The 22,211-nt window shown below is 46.1% G+C and overlaps 1 protein-coding gene across 2 annotated transcripts in view; it reads left to right on the forward strand.

Annotated features, from left to right (window-relative positions):
• LOC147101461 (unconventional myosin-Id-like) overlaps positions 1 to 22,211 on the forward strand; it is a 561,768-nt gene that overhangs the window by 328,092 nt on the left and 211,465 nt on the right. For both annotated transcript variants that reach the window (XM_085966597.1, XM_085966598.1), the window contains exons 20-21: positions 8,751 to 8,864; positions 19,639 to 19,793. In XM_085966597.1, coding sequence (XP_085822723.1) covers positions 8,751 to 8,864; positions 19,639 to 19,793 — 269 coding nt within the window. The remainder of the gene's footprint in view (positions 1 to 8,750; positions 8,865 to 19,638; positions 19,794 to 22,211) is intronic.

Consider the following 22,211-nt stretch of genomic DNA (forward strand, 5'->3'; position numbering starts at 1 on the left):
AGGCAGGAGAGATTAAAAGACAAAAGGGATGATGGTGCAAGGCAAAAGGAGATGGTAATGAGAAAAGTTAAGAAATAAAAGATGACTCTAGATAAGGTGTAAATGGCAATGGCAGAATCATCAACGGCTGCCATGTGAGGGGAAAAACAAGATATAGTCTGAAATTGTTGAACTCAGTGTTGAGTCCAGAAAGCTGTAAAGTGCCAATCGAAAGATGAGGTGCTGTTCCTCGTGCTTACGTTGAGCTTCATTGGAACAGTGCAAGAGGCCAAGGACGGAGAGATCAGAGTGGGAGTGGAGCGGAGAATTAAAGTGACAGGCGACCGGAAGCTCAGGGTCGCGCTTACGGACTGAATGGAGGTGTTCCGCAAAGCAGTCACCCAATCTGCGTTTGGTCTCCCCAATGTAGAGGAGGCCAGATCGTGAGCAGCGAATACAGTATACTGTAAACTAAATTGTAAGAAGTACAAGTAAATCGCTGTTTCACCTGGAAGGAATGTTTGGGGCCCTGGACAGAGGGAATTTAAACCGTGATCTTAGTGTTGCAGTAGGGGATGATCGTCTAATATTGAGGGTCATTGTGAAGAAAGAACTGTACCTGACCTGATGGCACTTGATGCTGTCACTGGACCTATTCTATGTTGTTACTAAATATTGATGATCTTTCTATTAAAGTTGGTGTTAGCTTGTCAGCCCCAAAGGGCCTTTTAACCTTTTTCAACATAAAACAAAGTTCTGCTTAAAGAAAGAAAGGGGGAGAAATTGGGTGAGTAGCGCCACTTGTTAGCGCCTAAAGAGGCAGGCAATGGCTGTAGCGCCACTGGCTGTGCCTCCCGCGTTATTGAGTTGGGGCGATAATGGTGGCGTTATCCTTTTGTGCTGCGCCGCCACCGATGACGTCATCAGTGTGCGCAGCGCCCCGTTCACGATATTTGGTTGCGAACGCCGCAGTTGCGCCATTCGCTACCCGCGCCCGGTTCACGGGGCCTTACTGTGCCGGCAGCGGCGCAAGTTAAGGTGGAGGTGCGGGGCGGCTGCCTGCCAGCACCTCCGTCCCCGGCCTCCTAACCACCGCCCCCCCCCCCCCCCCACGGCATTGCCGGCTGTTTCCTGAGAGCCCGGCACTTCTCCTCGGTGCCGGGCTCTTTTGCCGGCATTCGCGATCGGTGATTGCGCTGTTGCAGGCCCCTCCCCCTTAACAATGGGAGGAAGGCCTGCAGTACCGCAGCGTGCCGTGCCGCAGCGTGTGGCGCTGCGGCACGTTGTGCTGTGATAATTCAGTTTCAACGCCCTAAGAGGGACACGGAGCGCCTCGAGCCTCGCCCCGTGTCCCTCGAGGGGCAATGAAACTGAATATCTGACGATCGCTGAAGACTCAAACACTGCGCTAAATCCTGCGCTCAGGCGAACTTGGCGCCAGTTTGGCGCCTCAACCCAATTTCTAGGCCAAAGATATAACTTATGTAGCACCTTTCACCACCTCAGGGTGTCCTAAAGCACTTTACAGTCAATGAAGTACTTTTGAAATGTAGTCACAGTTATGATGTAGGAAACGTGGCAGCCAATTTGCGCACAGCAATGTGATAATGACCAGATAACCTGTTTTAGTAATGTTGCTTGAGGGATAAATATTGGCCAGGACACCAGGGAGAACGCCCCTGCTCTTCTTCAAATAATGTAATGGGATCTCTTACAAGCACCCGCGATGGCATACGGGGCCGCGGTTTAACGGCTCATCTGCAAAACAGCACCTCTGACAGAGCAGTGCTCCCTCAGTGCTGCACTGGAGTGTCAGCTCAGATTTTGTGCTCAAATTTCTGGAGTGGGTCTTGAACCCACACCTTCTGACTCCAAGACAAGACTGCACTGAACTAGAGCTGACACTTATAAAAGAAAAGCAAAATACTGTGGATGCTAGAAATCTGAAATAAAAACAAATTGCTGGAAATACTCAGCAGGTCAGGCAGCATCTGTAGAGAGAGAAACGCGTTAACGTTTCAGGTCGATGACCCTTTGTCAGAACTGGAAAAAGTTGGAGATACGACAGGTTTTTAAGCAAGTGTAGGGGCGGGAGGCGGGGAGGAAAGAACAAAAGGGAAGGTCTGTGATAGGGTAGAAGGCAGGAGAGATTAAGAGACAAAAGGGATGATGGTGCAAGGCAAAAGGAGATGGTGATGGGACAAGTTAAGAAACAAAAGATGACTCTAGATGAAGTGTAAATGGCAATGGCAGGATGATCAACAGCTGCCATATGAGAGAGAGAAGAAAACAAATGATGGGGGCAGAGGTTATGGTCTGGAATTGTTGAACTCGGTGTTGAGTCCAGAAGGCTGTAAAGTGCCTAATCGAAAGATGAGGTGCTGTTCCTCGAGCTTCCGTTGAGCTTCATTGGAACAGTGTAAGGGGCCAAGGACGGAGATGTCGTAGTGGAGTGGAGAATTAAAGTGACAGGCAGCCGAAAGCTCGGGGTCACCCTAACGGACTGAACGGAGGTGTTCCACAAAGCGGTCACCCAATCTGCATTTGGTCTCCCCAATGTAGAGGAGACCGCATTGTGAGCAGCGAATACAGTATACTTAGTTGCAAGAAGCACAAGTAAGTCGCTGTTTCACCTGGAAGGAATGTTTGGGGCCCTGGATAGTGGGAAGGGAAAAGGGCAGGTGTTGCATCTCATGTGCTTGCACAGGAAGGTGCCGGGCGAAGGGCTGTTGGGGGTGATAGAGGAGTGGACCAGGGTGTCGCAGAGGGAGCGGTCCCTTCGGAATGCTGAAAGGGGAGGTAAGGGAAAGATATGTTTGGTGGTGGGATCACGCTGGAGGTGGCGGAAACGGCAAAGGATGATCCGTTGAATGTGGAGGCTGGTGGGGTGAAAGGTGAGGACAAGGGGAACCCTGTTGTGGTTCCAGGAGGGAGGGGAAGGGGTGAGAGCAGAAGTGCGGGAAATAGAACGGACATGGTCAAGGGCCGTGTCAACCACAGTAGAGGGGAAACCTCGGTTGAGGAAAAAGGAAGACATGTCGGAAACACTAGTATGGAAGATGCCATTGTTAGAGCAGAGATGCGGCAGAGACGGAGAAACTGGGAGAATGGAATAGAGTCCTTACAGGAAGCGGGGTGGGAGGAAGTGTAGTCCAGGTAGCTGTGGGAGTCAGTGGGCTTATAGTGAATGTTTGTCAATAGCCTATCCCCAGAGATGGAGACAGAGAAGTCGAGGAAGGGAAGAGTCGGAGATGGACCATGTGAAGGTGAGGGAAGGGTTGAAATTGGAAGCAAAGTGAATGAAATCTTCTAAAATAACAACAGAAAACGCTGGAAAAACTCAGCAGGCCAGGCAGCATCCGTGGAGAGAGAAACAGAGTTAATGTTTCAGGTCGAAGACCTTTCATCAGAACTGGAAAAAGCAGGAAATGGAACAGATTTTAAAGAAAGTTTAGGGGCTGGGAAATGGGGGAGGGGATGGAAGAACCAAAGGGAAGGTCTCTGATAGGATGGAAGGCAGGAGAAGTAAAGAGACATTAAGAGAGATTCAAGGCAAGAGGAGATGGTAATGGGACAGGTTAAGAAACAAAGGATGGCTCTGGATGAAGTGTGAATTGCGCTGGCAGAATGAAAGACAGCTGCCATGTGGGAGGGAAGAAAAAAAGGCACAAACAAAAAGTGTGGATAAAAATATATCTATATGATAGGGGCCGAGTTTATGATCTGAAATCGTTGAACTCTATGTTGAGTCCAGAAAGCTGTAAAGTGCTTAATTGAAAGATGAGGTGCTGTTCTTCGAGCTTACGCTGAACTTCCGTGGAACAATGCAAGAGGCCGAGGACAGCGAGGTCTGAGTGGGAATGGAATGGTGAATTAAAGTGACAGGCGACCGGAAGCTCGGGGTCCCCTTACGGACTGAACGGAGGTGTTCCGCAAAGCGGTCACCCAATCTGCGTTTGGTCTCCTCAATGCAGAGGAGACCACATCGTGAGCAGCGAATACAGTATACTAGATTACAAGAAGTACAAGTAAATCGCTGTTTCACCTGGAAGGGGTGTTTGGGGCCCTGGACAGTGGGAAGGGGGGAGGTATAAGGGCATGTATTGGATCTCCTGCGCTTGCACGGGAAGGTGCTGGGCGAAGGGGTGCTGGGGGTGATAGAGGAGTGGACTAGGGTGTCGCGGAGGGAGTGGTCCCTACGGAATGCTGAAAGGGGAGGTGAGGGGAAGATGCGTTTGTTGGTGGGATCACGCTGGAGGTGGCAGAAATGGCGGATGATGATCCGTTGAATGTGGAGACTGGTGGGGTGAAAGGGGAACTCTATCGTGGTTCCGGGAGGGAGGGAGTGGCAGGGGTGAGGGCAGAAGTGCGGGAGAGGGAACAGACACAGTCGAGGGCCGTGTCAACCACAGTAGAGGGGAATCCTCGGTTGAGGAAAAAGGAAGACATGTCGGAAGCACTGGTATGGAAGGTGGCATCGTCTGAGTAGATGCGGCTGAGATGGAGAAACTGGAAGAATGGAACAGAGTCCTTACAGGAGGCGGGGTGGGAGGAAGTGTTGTCCAGGTGACTGTGGGAGTCAGTGAGCTTGTAGTGAATGTTTGTCAATAACCTATCCCCAGAGATGGAGACGGAGATGTCGAGGAAGGGAAGGGAAGGGAAGAGAAGAGTCGGTGATGGACCATGTGAAGGTGAGGGAAGGGTGGAAATTGGAAGCAAAGTGAATGAAATTGTCTAGTTCAGGGCGAGAGCAGGAAACGGCACCGATACAGTCATCAGTGTACTGGAAAAAGAGGTGAGAGAGGGGACCCGAGTAGAAATAGAACAAAGAGTGTTCCACATATCCCACGAAAAGGCAGGCATAGCTAGGACCCATGCAGGTACCCATAGCAACACCTTTGATTTGGAGGAAATGAGTGGAGTCAAAGGAGAAGTTGTTCAATGTGAGAACAAGTTCAGCCAGGCGGAGGAGGGTAGTGGTGGATGGGGACTGGTTGGGCCTCTGTTCAAGGAAGAAGCGGAGCACCCTCAGGCCATCCTGGTGGGGGATGGAGGTGTAGAGAGATTGCTCGTCCATAGTGAAAAGGAGGCGGTTGGGGCCAGGAAACTGGAAAAGTGGCGGAGGGCATCAGAATAGTCGCGGATGTAGGTGGGAAAAGACTGGACAAGGGGAGGAAAAAATAGAGTCGAGATAGGAAGAGGTAAGTTCCGTGGGGCAAGAACAGGCTGAAACGATGGGTCTACCAGGGCAGTCCTGTTTGTGGATCTTGGGAAGGAGGTAGAAGCGGGCTGTGCGGGGTTGGGGAACTAGGAGGTTGGCGGCCGTGGGGGAAGATCTCCAGGGGAGATGAGGTCAGTGACAGCTTGGAAACGGTGGCTTGATGTTCGGTAGTGGGGTCATGGTCCAGGTGGAGGTAGGAGGAGGTGTTGGCGTTCAGCTTCCGCTAGGTAGAGGTCGGCTCGCCAAACAACAACAGCACCACCCTTGTCAGCAGGTTTAATGGCAATGTCGGGGTTGGATCTGAGAGAATGGAGTGCTGCAAGTTCAGAGGGAGGTAGGTTGGAGTGAGTGAGGGGAACAGAGAAATGGAGACGGACGATGTCACGGCGGCAGTTTGCAATGAAAAGATCTAGAGAGGGTAAGAGGCCAGAGGGATGGGGTCCAGGTAGAACGAGAATTCTGAAAGCGGGAGAAAGGGTCAGCCGTGCGGGGGGAAGACTCCTGGCCAAAGAAGTGGGCACAGAGACGAAGGCGGCGGAAAAAGAGCTCAGCATCATGCCGAGCTCAAAATTCATTGAGGTGGGGGTGTAGGGATGAAGCTCAGGCCTTTGCTGAGGACCGATAGACATTTTCTAGTTCAGGGCGAGAGCAGGAAATGGCACCGATACAGTCATCAATGTACCGGAAAAAGAGGTGAGGTAGGGGACTTGATTTATAAAAAAATTTGCTTCCCAGAAAACCTATTAATGGGTGCAGAAGGACCAACATCAAGCAGGCTGTATGATATCAGACCACCATTTTGGGTCCAATCTCAAAAGTAAATTACGCCAAACAATCATTACTGTAATTTGGATCCATTTTCACTTTAGCAGTAAATAAAAATCATCAATTTTAGGTAAAGACTGGTTGACTTAATTGTGTTTCACCTAAAGTTTTTATTTCAAACAAATAGACTAGAGTTCTATTTTACACTATCTTTGCTTTCACCAATATGAGGATACCTGGGATTTCACAAAGGTTCTTTTCCATTTAATAATTTTTTTCTTAACTATCTCCCAAAAAAGCTCCCCTGTTCAGTTAGATGTAGAAGATTCCACGATCTATCCGAAGAAGAGCAAGGGAGCTCTCCTGGTGTCTTGGCCATTTTTTATCCCTCAACCAACACCATTAAAACAGATTAACTGATAGTTTATCTCATTGCTGTTTGTTAAACCTTGCTGTGTGCAAATTGGCTGCTGCATTTCCCAACATTACAACAGTGACTACACTTTAAAAGTAATTCATTGGCTGTGAATCACTAGGGACATCCCGAAGACATGAAAGCTGCAATAATATATATTTTATATAATATATATATATATATATTTTTATATATATATATACACACACACACACACACACACACACACACACACACACGTCCTTTCTTTACTATTCTGCTGTTAGTACAGTTCTCTGTAGAATTTAGGCCTGTGTCAGTGTGAACATGGTAAATGAAGTAAACTGTTTGAATCCCAAGTCACTTTGGCCACCGTCTCCACCAAAAGTAATAAACGAATGTGCATCATAATTTTGCAGTTTCATGATGCACATAGACATGCCATGATCTTCAGTGTTGGTCAGTAGGTAAACCTAATGCACCAGGCTAGGCTATGGTCCCCACGTGCACATTGATTGCTGCAGCTTCCTCCAAAACTCTGTGTACTGAGTATCATGGAAGGACAGCGCGCCTGATATGTGGCATGTATTACTTGCCCAGTATATATGATGTAGAGTTATTTGATTTGTCTCACTCATGTTAGCTGGGTTATTATAACGAGGCTGCGAGCCAGAGGCAGAAAAGTATTGTCATCGTCTGGTGACTGGCTACAAGAGACTTCTGTGAAGCAGTAAATGGCTGCCCTCAGTGAGTGGAAAGTATTCTCTTTGAAACTTTTATTTTTCCTGTCTTTGGAGGAGCTCTCTTGTATATTAAAGAGAGTTTGTTTGGAGCCTGGAGTTTGCTTTCTATTCTGCTGGAGGTGATTGTCCTGACACAGACCTGGTTGTGTGGATGTTATCTTTTGTAGTCTTCTGATTGTGTATCGTCCCTAAGGCAAAATTGCTGCACAAACCAACAGTTTTTCATCAATCACACAACTGCACCCTGTGCTACCAGCTGACAATTACATTATGCTCTATAATATAGAACTCACTGAATACGCCAATGGTTTAAATGGTGATCCTAGTTATAGGACTCCATAGAGCTCTGATGCCATTTGGATCAAATGGTAAATTGAGGCCCCCATCTGCATGTTCAGTGGGAACCCACACAAGATCCCATCGCACTATTTGAAGAAGAGCTGAAGATTGACTGATGGAATGATGGTCCAGGGATTTTATAGCGTATTTGCCAATTATATATCTGGATTTAGCTTTAACTTTTCTAAATTCTCATTGACATACACTAGCAACTGAACTGTGGGGGGATTGCAGCTGAGTCTGACCCTGTCCTCACTTGACACCTACGCGCACCACTTGGCAGCAGGGGTCTTTCGGAGGAGACATTAAACCAAGGCCCCATCCGCCCTCTCGGGTGAACATAAAAGATCCCAATGGCACTATTCAGAGAAGAGCAGGGGAGTTCTCCCAGTATCCTGGCCAATATTTATCTCTCAATCAAAACAGAATAACTGGCCATTTATCTCATTGCTGTTTGTGGGAGCTTGCTGTGTGTAATTTGGTTGCGGCGTTTCCTATATTATAACAGTGACTACAATTCAAAAGTACTTAATTGGCTGAAAAGCACTTTCAGACATCCTGAGGTTGTGAAAGGCACTATATAAATGCAAGTCTTCCTTTCATTTTCACTGGATAAGGATAAAGAGTAAGAACCTTAGATTTTTTTTTTTACTTTTCCTCCCATTTGCCGTGGCTGAAATCGGCTAACTCCGCACAACCCACAGGACCGAACCTGGGATCTTGCTGACCTGTGTGGCTCAATATCATATCTGGAACATGGAGGGAGCGGGGGAAGTTAGGTGTCATCTTTTTGTGGCTAATGCTAGTTCCCAAGTTAGTGCCTGTCCAGTATTGGTGACGCCGGTACAGTACCAGCAACATTTCGTTGGCAGGGAGAGTCCAGTTATACTGCTCACTTGCACCGGAATGAAAGGGCTCCACAATTTGCTGAAACGATCATGCAGAGTGCAATTTTGTCAGCCAGTTGTATGATGATTAAAAGTAACTTAAAGGACAGTAAGTGTTACCAGTGGAACATGGAACAGCCTTACAAGAGGCTTGCAAGCTTCCTTTCCCCAAGAGAAAGAAAAATGCAATAATCACAGGGCACCTCTTGGAAGTAATTTCACGACAATTGTAAAACCAGAAGCTGGGTCAGCACCATTCCTACTACACCTGTTGAAAGAAAATCAAGCCCACCTAACACTGCCTCCAAACCGGCAGTGTCGACTCCATAAGACTTTGCTGGGATAACTGTTGCATGCTGCTAAGGACCTTGCCTTGGGTTGGTTTTGGTGTTTATACAGTATTTGTCTTTATCTCTCTACAGATAAACCGATTTAATAAATCTGAGGACCGTGCGATTTTCATCACTGACCGGCATCTATATAAGTTGGACCCACTGAAGCAGTATCAAGTGATGAAGACTATCCCTTTGTATAATGTAGGTCACACTCTAATAGAATCTGATTGGAACATCTGTATTTAAACTCCAGATTATTTTTCTCCTTCCTCCACCAATTTTGTTTTGGCTGTAAAGCATAAGGGATATCCTGAGGTCATGAAAGGCACTATATAAATGCAAGTTCTTTTTCTGTCTGTCTGTCTGTCTTTCTTCTACCCCGTCCCCATGTCGTGCCTTGTTATCTGCTTGATAAAGCAAGCCAGGAACCTGCTGTGATGACTGTGCCAATGTCGCTGCATAACTGGCCACAATTAGGTGGCAAGAGCAGTCTCAAGTGACTCAACCTTGTATTCTCCTTCAGGCCTGTGCAAGGAAGCAGCTGCAATCAGCTTTGACCCCCACCCCCTAGTTCCTCCTCCACCTGATGGCACAATAATTTATCGTTGCCATTTGGGAAATTGCTGGCACAGACCTGCATCCTGCCTTTCCAAGGTGCAATGAACTGTAGCGCATGCCTGTAACTACACTTTCACTAAGCCCACTAGAGCCAGTCCCCTCGCAACATGAAAATTTGACCATATGGCGTAGAAGAACCTAATATTTTTAATCCAATGGTTAAGGATGGGCCTATTTTGCCAAAACAGATGTGAGAGTAGGCCAGTGAAATTTTTTTATTTTTTTATTTGATGGGATGTGGGCGTTGCTGGCTAGGCCTGCATTTAGTGCCCATCCCTAATTGCCCTTGAGAAGATGGTGGTGAGCCGCCGCCTTGAACCGCTGCAGTCCATATGGTGTAGGTACACCCACAATGCTGTTAGAAAGGGAGTTCCAGGATTTTGGCCCAGCGACAGTGAAGGAACGGCGATACAGGTCCAAGTTAGGATGGTGTGTGGCTTGGAGGGGAATTTGTAGGTGGTGCTGTTCCCATGCATCTGCTGCCCTTGTCCTTCTAAGTGGTAGAGATCGCGGGTTTGGAAGGTGCTGTTGAAGGAGTTTTGGTGAGTTGCTGCAGTGCATCTTGTAGATGGTACACACTGCAGCCACAGTGCGCCGGTGGTGGAGGGAGTGAATGTTGAAGGTTTTGGATGGAGTGCCAATCAAGTGGGCTGCTTTATCCTGAATGGTGTCGAGCTTCTTGAGTGTTTTGGAGCTGCACTCATCCAGGCAAGTGGAGAGTATTCCATCACACTCCTGACTTGTGCCTTGTAGATGGTGGAAAGGCTTTGGGGAGTCAGGAGGTGAGATACTCGCTGCAGAATTCCCAGCCTCTGGCCTGCTCTTGTAACCACAGTATTTATATGACTGGTCCAGTTCAACTTCTGATCAATGGTAACCCCCCAAGATGTTGATAGTGGGGGATTCAGTGATGGTAATGCTATTGAATGTCATGGGGAGATGGTTAGAGTCTCGCTTGTTGGAGATGATCATTGCCTGGCACTTGTGTGGTGCGAATGTTACTTGCCACTTGTCAGCCCAAGTCTGAATGTTGTCCAGGTCTTGCTGCATATGGACACGGACTGCGTCAGTATCTGACGAGTCTCGAATGGTGCTGAACAGTGTGCAATCATCAGCGAACATCCCCACTTCTGACCTTATGATGGAGGGAAGGTCATTGATGAAACAGCTGAAGATGGTTGGGCCTAGGACACTGCCCTGAGGAACTCCTGCAGTGATGTCATGTGATTGAGATGAATGACCTCCAACAACCACAGCCAACTTCCTTTGTGCTAGGTATGATTCCAACCAATGGAGAGTTTTCCCCTCGATTCCCATTGACTTCAGTTTTGCTAGGGCTCCTTGATGCCACACTCGATCAAATGCTGCTTTGATGTCAAGGGCAGTCACTCTCACCTCACCTCTTGAGTTCAGCTCTTTTGTCCATGTTTGGACCAAGGCTGTAATGAGGTCAGGAGCCGAGTGGCCCTGGCGGAACCCAAACTGGGCGTCAGTTAGCAGGTTGTTGCTGAGTAAGTGCCACTTGATAGCACTGTCGGCGACACCTTCCATCACTTTGCTGATGATTGAGAGTAGACTGATGGGACGGTAATTGGCTGGGTCAGATTTGTCCTGCTTTTTGTAGACAGGACATACTTGGGCAATTTTACACATTGCCGGGTAGATGCCAGTGTTGTAGCTGTACTGGAACAGCTTGGCTAGGGGCACAGCTAGTTCTGGAGCACAAGTCTTCAGTACTATTGCCGGAATGTTGTCGGGGCCCATAGCCTTTGCAGTATCCAGTGTCTTCAGCCGTTTCTTGACATCACGTGGAGTGAATTGAATGGGCTGAAGACTGGCATCTGTGATGCTGGGGACCTCAGGAGGAGGCCGAGATGGATCATCCACTCGGCACTTCTGGCTGAAGATAGTTGCAAATGCTTCAGTCTTGTCTTTTGCACTCACGTGCTGGGTTCCACCATCATTGAGGATGGGGATATTTTTGGAGCCTCCTTCTCCTGTTAACTGTTTAATTGTCCACCACCACTCACGACTGGATGTGGCAGGACTGCAGAGCTTTGATTTGATCCGATGGTTGTGCGATCGCTTAGCTCTGTCTATCGCATGTTGCTTCCGTTGTTTGGCATGCAAGTAGTCCTGTGTTGTAGCCTCACCAGGTTGACACCTCATTTTTCGGTATGCCTGCTGCTGTTCCCGGCATGCTCTCCTGCACTCTTCGTTAAACCAGGGTTGATCTCCCAGCTTGATGGTAATGGTAGAGTGAGGGATATGCCGGGCCATGAGGTTACAGATTGTGGTTGAATACAATTCTGCTGCTGCTGATGGCCCACAGCGCCTCATGGATGCCCAGTTTTGAGTTGCCAGATCTGTTCGAAATCGGTCCCATTTAGCACGGTGGTAGTGCCACACAACACGGTGGAGGGTATCCTCAACATGAAGACGGGACTTCGTCTCCACAAGGACTGTGTGGTGGTCACTTCCACCAATGCTGTCATGGACAGATGCATCTGCAACAGGTAGATTGGTGAGGACGAGATCAAGTAGGTTTTTCCCTCTTGTTGGTTCCCTCACCACCTGTCGCAGACCCAGTCTGGCAGCTATGTCCTTTAGGACTCGGTCAGTTGTGGTGCTACCGAGCCACTCTTGGTGATGGACATTATGTAATGATGAGTCTGACTTCAGGGCTGGCATTTACATAAGGCCCACATGTGAATGTGCATTGAAATTCAACAGCCTTATTACCATAATGGACAAATTTTCCTGCAAATACTCTATTATTCCCATCTCTTTATTATTCCCATCTTCTCTCTAAACACAAGCCAACTGGCTGACTATCATTCACTGTGAAGCCCGTAAAATAAACAGATTTTTTTTTTCAAGGCAGAAGTCTGCAGAACATATTAGATTAATTTTTATTGAGAAAAAGATGCATTATTAATATTTGATCTGTTCCTCAGAATTTAAATCCAATATATCGTATTGCTAGTTCGTAAATCAGCGTTTTCACCACAATCTATGAAAGGAGGTTGAATTTGTCAGCTTTTTATGCATTTCGTCCTACTTGGAGAGGGCATATTTTACACTTGAAGATAGATTTTTATAGCAATATGCGCCCGGATTGGATGATCCTTGGTAAATTCATCTTACTGTCAGAATAGTTCAGTATCAGCATTTCCGTGGTAACCCAGTTTCCATAGAGATCTCCTTGGAGACTGCATCAGCTGATGTCTCGCTGCATGGTGGTACAGAATCACTGGGAACATAAAATAATCGTGTTGCTTGACTTGCAAGTCACAATGTGTCTTTCTAAATTAAAGGATTGTAGCAATAATCACTGTCGGGGAGGTCAAACCACTTTGCCAGTGCCAAAGTCAGCAGCAATAATGGGGTGAATTCCGAATTAACTGTTTGGGGATCTCAGTAGCATTTGTTTTGCAGTAAATTCACCAGGTTATCATTTCTTTTGGCTTTAGTGTGCAAATAGAAATAATCTAAGTAATTCAACTATTGATATTTTTAAGTCTGTATTATGACACTTTTGAGAAACCTAGTGCTCAGAAGCATGTGGCGATCTTGGAAGCTGTTGAGGAAGGCAGAAGGGTTAAAGTATTTGCTTTCCAGCTGTCTGTAGCTTCACAGTATAAGTGGTTGGTGTTCAAGATGAGCAGTGGAATACTAATAGATCCCTGAATATTGGTAGAGTATACTAACATGCATTAAAGAGTGACAGATTGAAATGGGGTGACTGGACTGTGTCTGCGCTCCATTGTTCCATTTCATTTTATCTTTTTTCTTGAACTCGAGATGCTTGCAGTTACGGCCAAAAACCGATTTAATGGACAAATTAAAATGACATCACTTTTCCTTTTATAGGAATCTGGCAAGCGTCCATATTGCTTCTGTTATCTACAAAGCTGCTGTTGAATCTCTAGGAGAGAGCGGGGGGGAAATGAGGTGCGGTGGGGGGGGGGTGGAAGGAGTGTGATTGAGATTGCTTATATTATGTATTGATTTAACACAAAAGCTTTTACAGTGGAGATGCTTGGAAGGTCAGATGCTACGGTTTAAACCAACACATTTCAGCCAGATGAATCTTCATTTTTTAATTTGTAATTTGTTTTATGAGCTTAAAAAATCCTAAATATTAAACAATGGATGGTATCACAGAATCTACAGTGCAGATAGAGGCCATTTCGGCCCATCGAGCCTGCACCGACACATATCCCACCCTATCCCCGTAACCCCACGTATTTAATCCCCTAACACTAAGGGTCAATTTATCATTGTCAATGCAAAACTTTATTTCCTTTCATAAGGCTGTTCAGCCCCTCGTCCCAGTGCTGGCTCTTTGCGAGAGCTATCCAATCAGTCTCACTCCCCTGCTCGTTCCCCATAGCCCTGCAACTGTGAATTATTCCCCCTGTAACTCTCTTCCAGGTATCCATTATTTCCTATGTGATTCACTCCCAGGTATCCTTTATTCCCCAGGTATCCATTATCCCCCCTGTATTTCACTCCCAGTTTACCCATTATTCCCCATGTATGTCACTCCCAGGTGTCCATCATTCCCCGTGTATTTCACTCCCAGGTATCCATTATTCTCTGTGACTCGCTCCCAGTTATTCAGTAATAATAACAGAAAATGCTGGAAACACTCAGCAGGCCAGGCAGCATCTGTGGAGAGAGAAACAGTGTTAACGTTTCAGGTCAGTAACCCTTCGTCAGAACTGGAAAAAGTTTGGGATGTAACAAGTTTTAAGCAGGCGCAGAGGCGGGGAAAGAGGGTGGGGGGAGGGGGTGGTGAGGAAGGAACTAAAGGGATGGTCTGTGCTAGGGAGGAAGGCAGGAGGGATTAAACGTTGCAAATGGGGATGGCCGAATCATCATCAGCTGCTGCCTGAAAAAAGGGGGGCAGGGGTTATAATCTGAAATTGTTGAACTCAATGTTGAGTCCAGCAGGCTGTAAAGTGCCTAATCGAAAGTTATTCAGTATTCCCATTGTAACTCACTCCCATGTATCCATTATTCCTCATGTATTTCATTCCCTGGTATCTATTATTCTCTGCGAATTGCTCTCAAGCATCCATTATTTCCCATGTAACTCTGTGCTGTAAGATTCTATGATTAAAAAATGTCTAGATACAAGAAAGCTGTTTCGATAGTGCTGAGATGTCTGGAACTGATTTTTTGGGAGCGGGGAATAACGAAAGTAGGACTGGAAAGTTAGTTCCGGGACCATCCTGCCTGCTGTTTGGTGTGGCTCACCCTTTGTGGTGCAGAATCAAAGGCTCCCATTGCTGCCGGTTTTGTGAGACTCCTGAATTGTGAACCCACATCTGATAGCGTAGACGTAATGAAGAAACAGCAGCGCCAGGCATCACTTGGCTGTCGTCTTGCTGCAATGTTACTGCATTCACAGTGAAACAAATGAGACAGGAAGTAAGAGATTTCAACGCAGGGTCGCAGATGAGGGTGGCCAGGAGGATCTCATTTGGCCATCCCAACAAGCAACCTATTCTTCATGAACTTTACATCTTTGCTACTGATTTAGATTGTACTGAAAAAAAAAAGGTTGTTTTCTGCTTCTCCCCATGTGTCTGAAATTTATTTTCCTCTTGGGCATTTACCATCTCCTGCCCCAGATTCTGGGCTTGATATCTATCTTTTGAATTTACAGTAACTGAAGAGTGCATGGTCCATAAACACCCTAACTGTTTGGTCTTTTAGCTTAGAATGTCAGTAAATTAATGTCCTGTGACTATCAATAAGAATGGACAATACTCTGTGTTAGGATAAGAGAGCTGATTCACCTTGTATTTTTTTTAATTATTCGTTCATGGGATGTGGACGTCGCTGGCAAGGCCAGCATTTATTGCCCATTCCTAGTTGCCCTTGAGAAGGTGGTGATGAGCCACTGCCTTGAACCACTGCAGTCCGTGTGGTGAAGGTACTCCCACAGTGCTGTTAGGGAGGGAGTTCCAGGATTTTGACCCAGCGGCGATGAAGGAACGGCGATATACTTCCAAGTCAGGATGGTGTGTGACTTGGAGGGGAACTTGGAGGTGATGGTGTTCCCATGCGCCTGCTGCTCTTGTCCTTCTAGGTGGTAGAGGTGCTGCTGAAGAAGCCTTGGCGAGTTGCTGCAGCGCATCTTGTAGATGGTACACACTGCAGCCATGGTATGCCGGTGGTGGAGGGAGTGAATGTTTAAGATGGTCGATGGGGTGCCAATCAAGCGGGCTGCTTTGTCCTGGATGGTGTCAAGCTTCTTGAGTGTTGTTAGAGCTGCAATCATCCAGGCAAGTGGAGAGTATTCCATCACAATCTTTACTTGTGTCTTGTATATGGTGGAAAGGCTTTTGGGAGTTGGGAGGTGAGACACTCGTTGCAGAATACCTAGCCTCTGACCTACTCTTGTTGCCACAGTATTTATGTGGCCGGTCCAGTTAAATTTCTGGTCAATGGTGAGGCCCCTCCCCCACCCCCCCCCCCCCCCCACCAAGGATATTGATGGTGGGATATTCGGCGATAGTAATGCTGTTGAATGTCATGGGGCAGTAGTTAGACTCTCGCTTGTTGGAGATAGTCATTGCCTGGCACTTATGTGGCGCAAATGTTACCTGCATCTTATCAACCCAAGCCTGAATGTCGTCCAGGTCTTGCTGCATGCGGGCATAGGCTGCTTCATTATCTGAGGAGTTGCGAATGGCACTGAACATTGTGCAGTTATCAGCGAACATCCCCATTTCTGACCTTTATGTTGGAGGGAAGGTCATCGATGAAGCAGTTGAAGATGGTTGGGCCTAGGACACTGCCCTGAGGAACTCCTGCAGCGATGTCCTGGGGCTGAGATGATTGACCTCCAACCACCACAATCATCTTCCTTTATGTTAGGTATGACTCCAGCAAATGGAGAGTTTTCCCCCGACTCCCATCGACTTCAGTTTTACTAGGACTCCTTGATGCCACACTCGGTCAAATGCTGCCTTGATGTCAAGGGCAGTCACTTTCACCTCACCTCTGGAATTCAGCTCTTTTGTCCATGTTTGGACCAAAGCTGTAATGAGGTCTGGAGCTGAGTGGTCCTGGCGGAACCCAAACTGGGCATCAGTGAGCAGGTTATTGGTGAGTAAGTACCGCTTGATAGCACTGTCGACGACACCTTCCATCACTTTGCTGATGATTGAGAGTAGACTGATGGGGCGGTAATTGACCAATTGGATTTGTCCTGCTTTTTGTGGACAGGACATACCTGGGCAGATTTCCACATTGTCGGATAGATGCCAGTGTTATAGCTGTACTGGAACAGCTTGGTTAGAGGCGCAGCTAGTTCTGGAGCACAAGTCTTCAGCATGACAACCAGGATGTTGTCAGGGCCCACAGCCTTTGCTGTATCCAGTGCACTCAGCCGTTTCTTGCTATCACATCGATTGAATCGAATTGGCTGAAGACGGGCTTCTGTGCTGGTGGGGACCTCAGGAGGAGGCCGATATGGATCCTCCACTGGTTGCAGACACTTCAGCTTTGTCTTTTGCACTTGTGTGCTGGGCTCCACCATCATTGAGGATGGGGATATTCATGGAGCCTCCTCCTCCTGTTAGTTGTTTAATGGTCCACCACCATTCACGACTGGATGTGGCAGGACTGCAGAGCTTTGATCTGATCTGTTGATTGTGGCGTCGCTTAGCTCTATCTATAAGCATGCTGCTTCCACTTGACTACATGCATGTAGTCCTGTGTTGCAGCTTCCCAGGTTGGCACTGCATTTTTAGGTACGCCTGGTGCTGCTCCTGGCATGCTCTTTTACACTCCTTATTGAACCAGGGTTGGTCCCCTGGCTTGACGGTAATGGTACAGTGAGGGATATGCCAGGCCATGAGGTTACAGATTGCGGTGGAATACAATTCTGCTGCTGCTGATGGCCCACAGCGCCTCATGGATGCCCAGTTTTGAGCTGCTAGATCTGTTCTGAATCTATCCCATTTAGCATGGTGGTAGTCCCACGCAACGCAATGGAGGGTGTCTTCAATGTGAAGACTGTGCGGTGGTCACTGCTACCAATGCTGTCATGGACAGATGCATCAGCGACAGGTAGATTGGTGAGGACGAGGTCAAGGAGGTTTTTCCCCTCGTATTGGTTCTCTCACCACCTGTCGCAGGCCCAGACTGGCAGCTATGTCCTTCAGGACTCGACCAACTCGGTCAGTAGTGGTGCTACCGAGCCACTCTTTGTGATGGATATTGAAGTCCCCCCACCCAGAGTACATTTTGTGCCCTTGCTACTCTCTGCTTCTTCCAAGTGGTGTTCAACATGGAGGAGTACTGATTCATCAGCTGAGGGCAGTAGGTGGTAATCCGCAGGAGGTTTCCTTGCCCGTGCTTGACCTGAAGCCATGAGACTTCATGGGGTCTGGAGTCAATGTTGAGGACTCCCAAGGCCACTCCTTCCCAACTGTATACCACTGTGCCGCCACCCCTGGTGGATCTGTCCTGCTGGTGGCAAGAATTTGGGACATTGGCAGAAAGGTATGATTCTGTGAGTATGACTATGTCAGTCTGTGGGACAGCTCTCCCAATTTTGGCACAAGTCCCCAAATGTTGGTGAGGAGCACTTCGCAGGGCCGACTGGGCTGGGTGTGCCGTTGTCGTGTCCATAGCCAGTGCAGAGGTCGATACCAGGTGGTCCGTCCGGTTTTATTATTCTTGTTTTTCGTAGCGGTTTTTTACAACTGAGTGGCTTGCTAGGCCATTTCAGAGGGCAGTTAATAGTCAACCACATTGCTGTGGGTCTGGAGTCACATATAGGCCAGATCAGGTAAGGATGGCAGATTTCCTTCCCTAAAGGACATTAGTGAGCCAGATGGGTTTTTACAACAATCAGATAGTTTCATGGTCACCATTACGGATGGCTTTTTATTCCAAATTTATTTAATTAACTGAATTTAAATTCCCCAGTTACGTGGTGGGATTTGAACTCATGTCTTCGGATCATTAGTCCAGGCCTCTGAACATTACCACTATGCTACCGTTCCCCTCATTGTACTTCAGCTTGAAGGTGATTATTCCAAAATAAAACCTGCATTGCCATACATTATGACTGTCTGTAGATGGATGGACACATGATTCCTTTTGAAATGGGTGTGGTACCTCTTTTGAAATTCAACCACTATTGTAAGTCATTCTCGGTTCTGACGGACTGCCCAAGAAGAAACATTGTAAGAAAGTGGAATTTAAAAGTTTTAAACTGGATCAATGTCTGTTTAGCTGCTATCGAACTTTGGGATTTTAGTAATCTAATATTCACTAAGTATTAGCACTTTCTACAAATAGGTGTGACTTTAGCAACAGTGCAATAACACTTACGCAGTGCTGCTTTCAACTGCCACAAGGTATGCTGTGATACAGTATCATAGTGCTGCTGTCGCTCTTTGACTTTTCCTGAAAAAGTCGTAAAGAAACAAAACCAAAAGCAACAACAAGCTCAAATAAACAAGTCAATGCATTATTTCTAAACCCTCAGGTTATCAGCAGGGGCTTTTAACATGGAAAATTGGGGGGGAAATCTCAATTTTCTGTGTCAAAGCCCCTGCTGATAATTTCCAACCACACAAAACTATATTAACACAGCACGTTACTGCTAACTTCCTCCTCCGTGATATGTATCCTCCATTTCTTTATTAATTGAATGAATTGCCATGGGGATATGATGTGTAGCAGCACACTGTGCTAATGCACCAACCTCTGGGACATGGGTGTATGTCTGTGATTTTCTGCTGGACATGTGCTGAGTGACCAGGTTATCGCCAGGTTTCACTTGCAGTTCCTGGTGATTAGTTTTGGAGTAGCTAGGGTTGGTAGACAACAACGATATTATCTGAACTCGTTTTGTTAATTCAGCTCCATTACCCTGCCAGTCTTATTACCATATTAACTTACATATAGGTCACTTTTTTTTTAAAAAAAAGCAAAATAAAAGTTGTAGGTGCAGATTTTGTGCAAGTTTCTTTTTCCCCTGGAGGAGGGCTCAAGTTTGCACTGTGGCCTATATTTATGTCAGTACAATAATTCCCCTGCCATCATGTCCCCAGTATCTGCTGTTCACGTAGGCAGAAAAAATGATTGATTCTGTGCAGTGGTTTAGTGCTTTTTATGTAATATTCAATGATTCTATTGAGGGTGCGGCAAGGGAATGGGGCCACGTAGATAGCTCTTTCAAAGAGTTAGCACAGACTCAATGGGCGGTAAAATCATATTATGAATTGCTAATTTCTGATATAGCGCTAAGCATTTGGCTCACCACAGAAAGGTACATGCAGTGAGTTGGGTGACAGTGCTGTGTTTTTTTCCCCCTGTGCAGGTTACTGGAGTGAGTGTGTCGACAGGAAAGGATCAGCTTGTTGTGTTCCACACCAAGGATAACAATGACCTCATTGTGTGCCTTCATAAAATGCAGCCGGCCAATGAGAACCGCATCGGAGAGCTTGTAGGCGTTGTGGCCAATCACTTCAGAAGGTTAGAGGAATTGGGGTTATCTCTGTACTTTAACGTGGGTAGGTGCACACTGACCCTGCGTAGGAACAACCTAATGCACTTGTCTCCCTTCAAACCCTGTATGGCCCAAATGATTATGAAGGGTTTACAGTTCTGCTGTACCTAGCACACAGAACAAATCTATCGTTATTGACCAGATTCTAGCTCTCTGTGATATAGTGCATTAATGCACTAATGTGTTGTGCTGTTTTAAGCCAATTTTTAAAATTATTTTTGTTTCAACAATATTGATTTCCTGTTAATTCTAAACCTACCCATAAAATGTAAAGATAATCTTGAGGATTGCATCTGTTCCTCACTACACTGAGATATCACGTGGGTTTCTTATTCTTTTGGGACCTGAATCCTGCCCAGATAGCAAATTGGAACATACATATGCCAGGAGAAAATATACAGGCAGTTGTGTGTATGCATACATTAAAAAACAGGTGGTGGAACAGCAAACTTAATGTACAAGCTTTCTCTCCTCCTCCAGAGTTGTGATTTGGTTAATGAGTGCCTCTCTGTATGGAAGTTCCCCTCAGGTGTTGCACCTGCTGCAGTCTCTGCTTGTAATACCTAACACATAGCCTCAGGTCTTCAATTCTCACAAAGGAGTCCAGTCAGAAGAAGCGTTCTCTTCATATTACAAGGGGTCATTTCTTTCGTGTACCTTTTAATATAGAATTCTAAGTACTACAATTACCCAGCAAACCATTATAAAGTTGGCCATTCAATGCAGTAAATGTCGTCGATACCTTTCTCAGGTTGTGCTCATATTAAGTAACCATTGCTGTTAGTAAATGTCTTTCGAGATGCTTTTCATAACTTTGTACTCACAAATCAAGATTTAAATATTGGTAGCATTACAACGTGCAATAAATAGGATGCAACCTGCTTAATTCCATAGCATGCAAAGAAGGTAAGTCAGTCAAGTCAAAAAAGATAGACTGCTTGAATCACCTGTTCTCATCTACTTGCTGCTGCACTGTGCAATAACAAAAACGAATTGCATTAATTTAGCGCCTTTAACACAGTAAAACGTCCCACGGCGCTTCACTATTAAACAAAATTTGACACCGAGCCACATAGAGACATCATGACAGAGTGGAGGTAGGTTTTAAGGAGTGTCTTAAAGGAAGAGAGAGAGGTAGAAATTCCTACTGCAAGTGTATATAAATAAATTGGGCATGATGGCAGATATGCAACTAGCCACTGACTTTAAAATGTTGTCACACGTAAGCAGATCTTGCAAATAATCTTCAATTAACAGAAATGGGTTCCATAGTGTAGTGGTTAAGGTACTGTTAGCAACTGAAGAGGTTACGAGTCCAAAATTCACTGAAATTGAATGCGACATATTTGGTAAAATTGACTTTGGAAGCTACAGTTTTGTAATAAAAGCCCAACTGGCTCCCTTCAGGGAAGGGAAACTGCCGCCCGGTCGGTCCAGTCTATACATGACTCTTGATGCCATCTGAAATGGCCTAGCAATTGTAAAACAGTCACTACGAAGTTCAAAGTGGTGGCCCATCACCACCTTCTACTCCCACGTCCCAAGGACAAATTTATAAAAAGATTGCTGCAGATGGGGTCTGTAGTAAAGCAGTAAAATATTCGGCGTGCACTATATTTTTGGAAGATATATTATGGGACAGAAAATTATAATTTGAAATCTTCAGGGAATTGAAATGGTTAAAAATGTGTGTCCTGCTCCTTTGTCCTCCATTGTCCCCATTCAAATGAGGAACCAAATTGCTCGTTAAGTGGATAAATCTGAGTACTGATAAATTTGTTTCCCTTTATTGTTGCTAACCGAAATAGCAGGTGGCCTAATCTAATCTTCAAACACATAAAATTAAGGCTTCCTGTATTTTAGAAATAATTTCTCTGCTTGCCCTGGCCTCAGGGCATCAGCTGGGGCTTTGCTGTTGGTCATCATGTGAGAAAACAGCAAACTGTTTGCACCATCAGTGTAGACGTGTGTAAGATCCTGACTATCGCACTGTTAATAGGGGACCCTTACAGGGAAGGTTTACGGTTATGTAGAACTGTATAAGATTGCACATTAATGTGAGGATGGATATTTTGATGGTGGCTTTTGCTTTTTTGAAAAGAATTACTGAAACACACTGCCCATTTGACAACAGCTTTTGAACACATGGCACCAACCAAATCATCCAAATAATGTTGGCCTGAATGTGAAGTGGCATTGATAGTGACTGTGGACCACAAACTTCTGGCAGGAGGTGAAGTTTATAACAAAAGAACTGCAAAGTTGATAATATAAGAGTTAAAAACGATGGCTAAACAAAATTGCTGAACGTTGAGGGCTCAGGACCTTGGCTTCATGGGACCAAATATTTGGGTTACTGACACTCCATGCTTCAGCTTAAGGGA

The sequence above is a fragment of the Somniosus microcephalus genome, chromosome 24 (genome assembly GCF_052327205.1).
Source record: "Somniosus microcephalus isolate GS21.2 chromosome 24, FLI_Smic_1.0, whole genome shotgun sequence".
In the NCBI taxonomy this organism is placed as follows: Eukaryota; Metazoa; Chordata; class Chondrichthyes; order Squaliformes; family Somniosidae; genus Somniosus; species Somniosus microcephalus.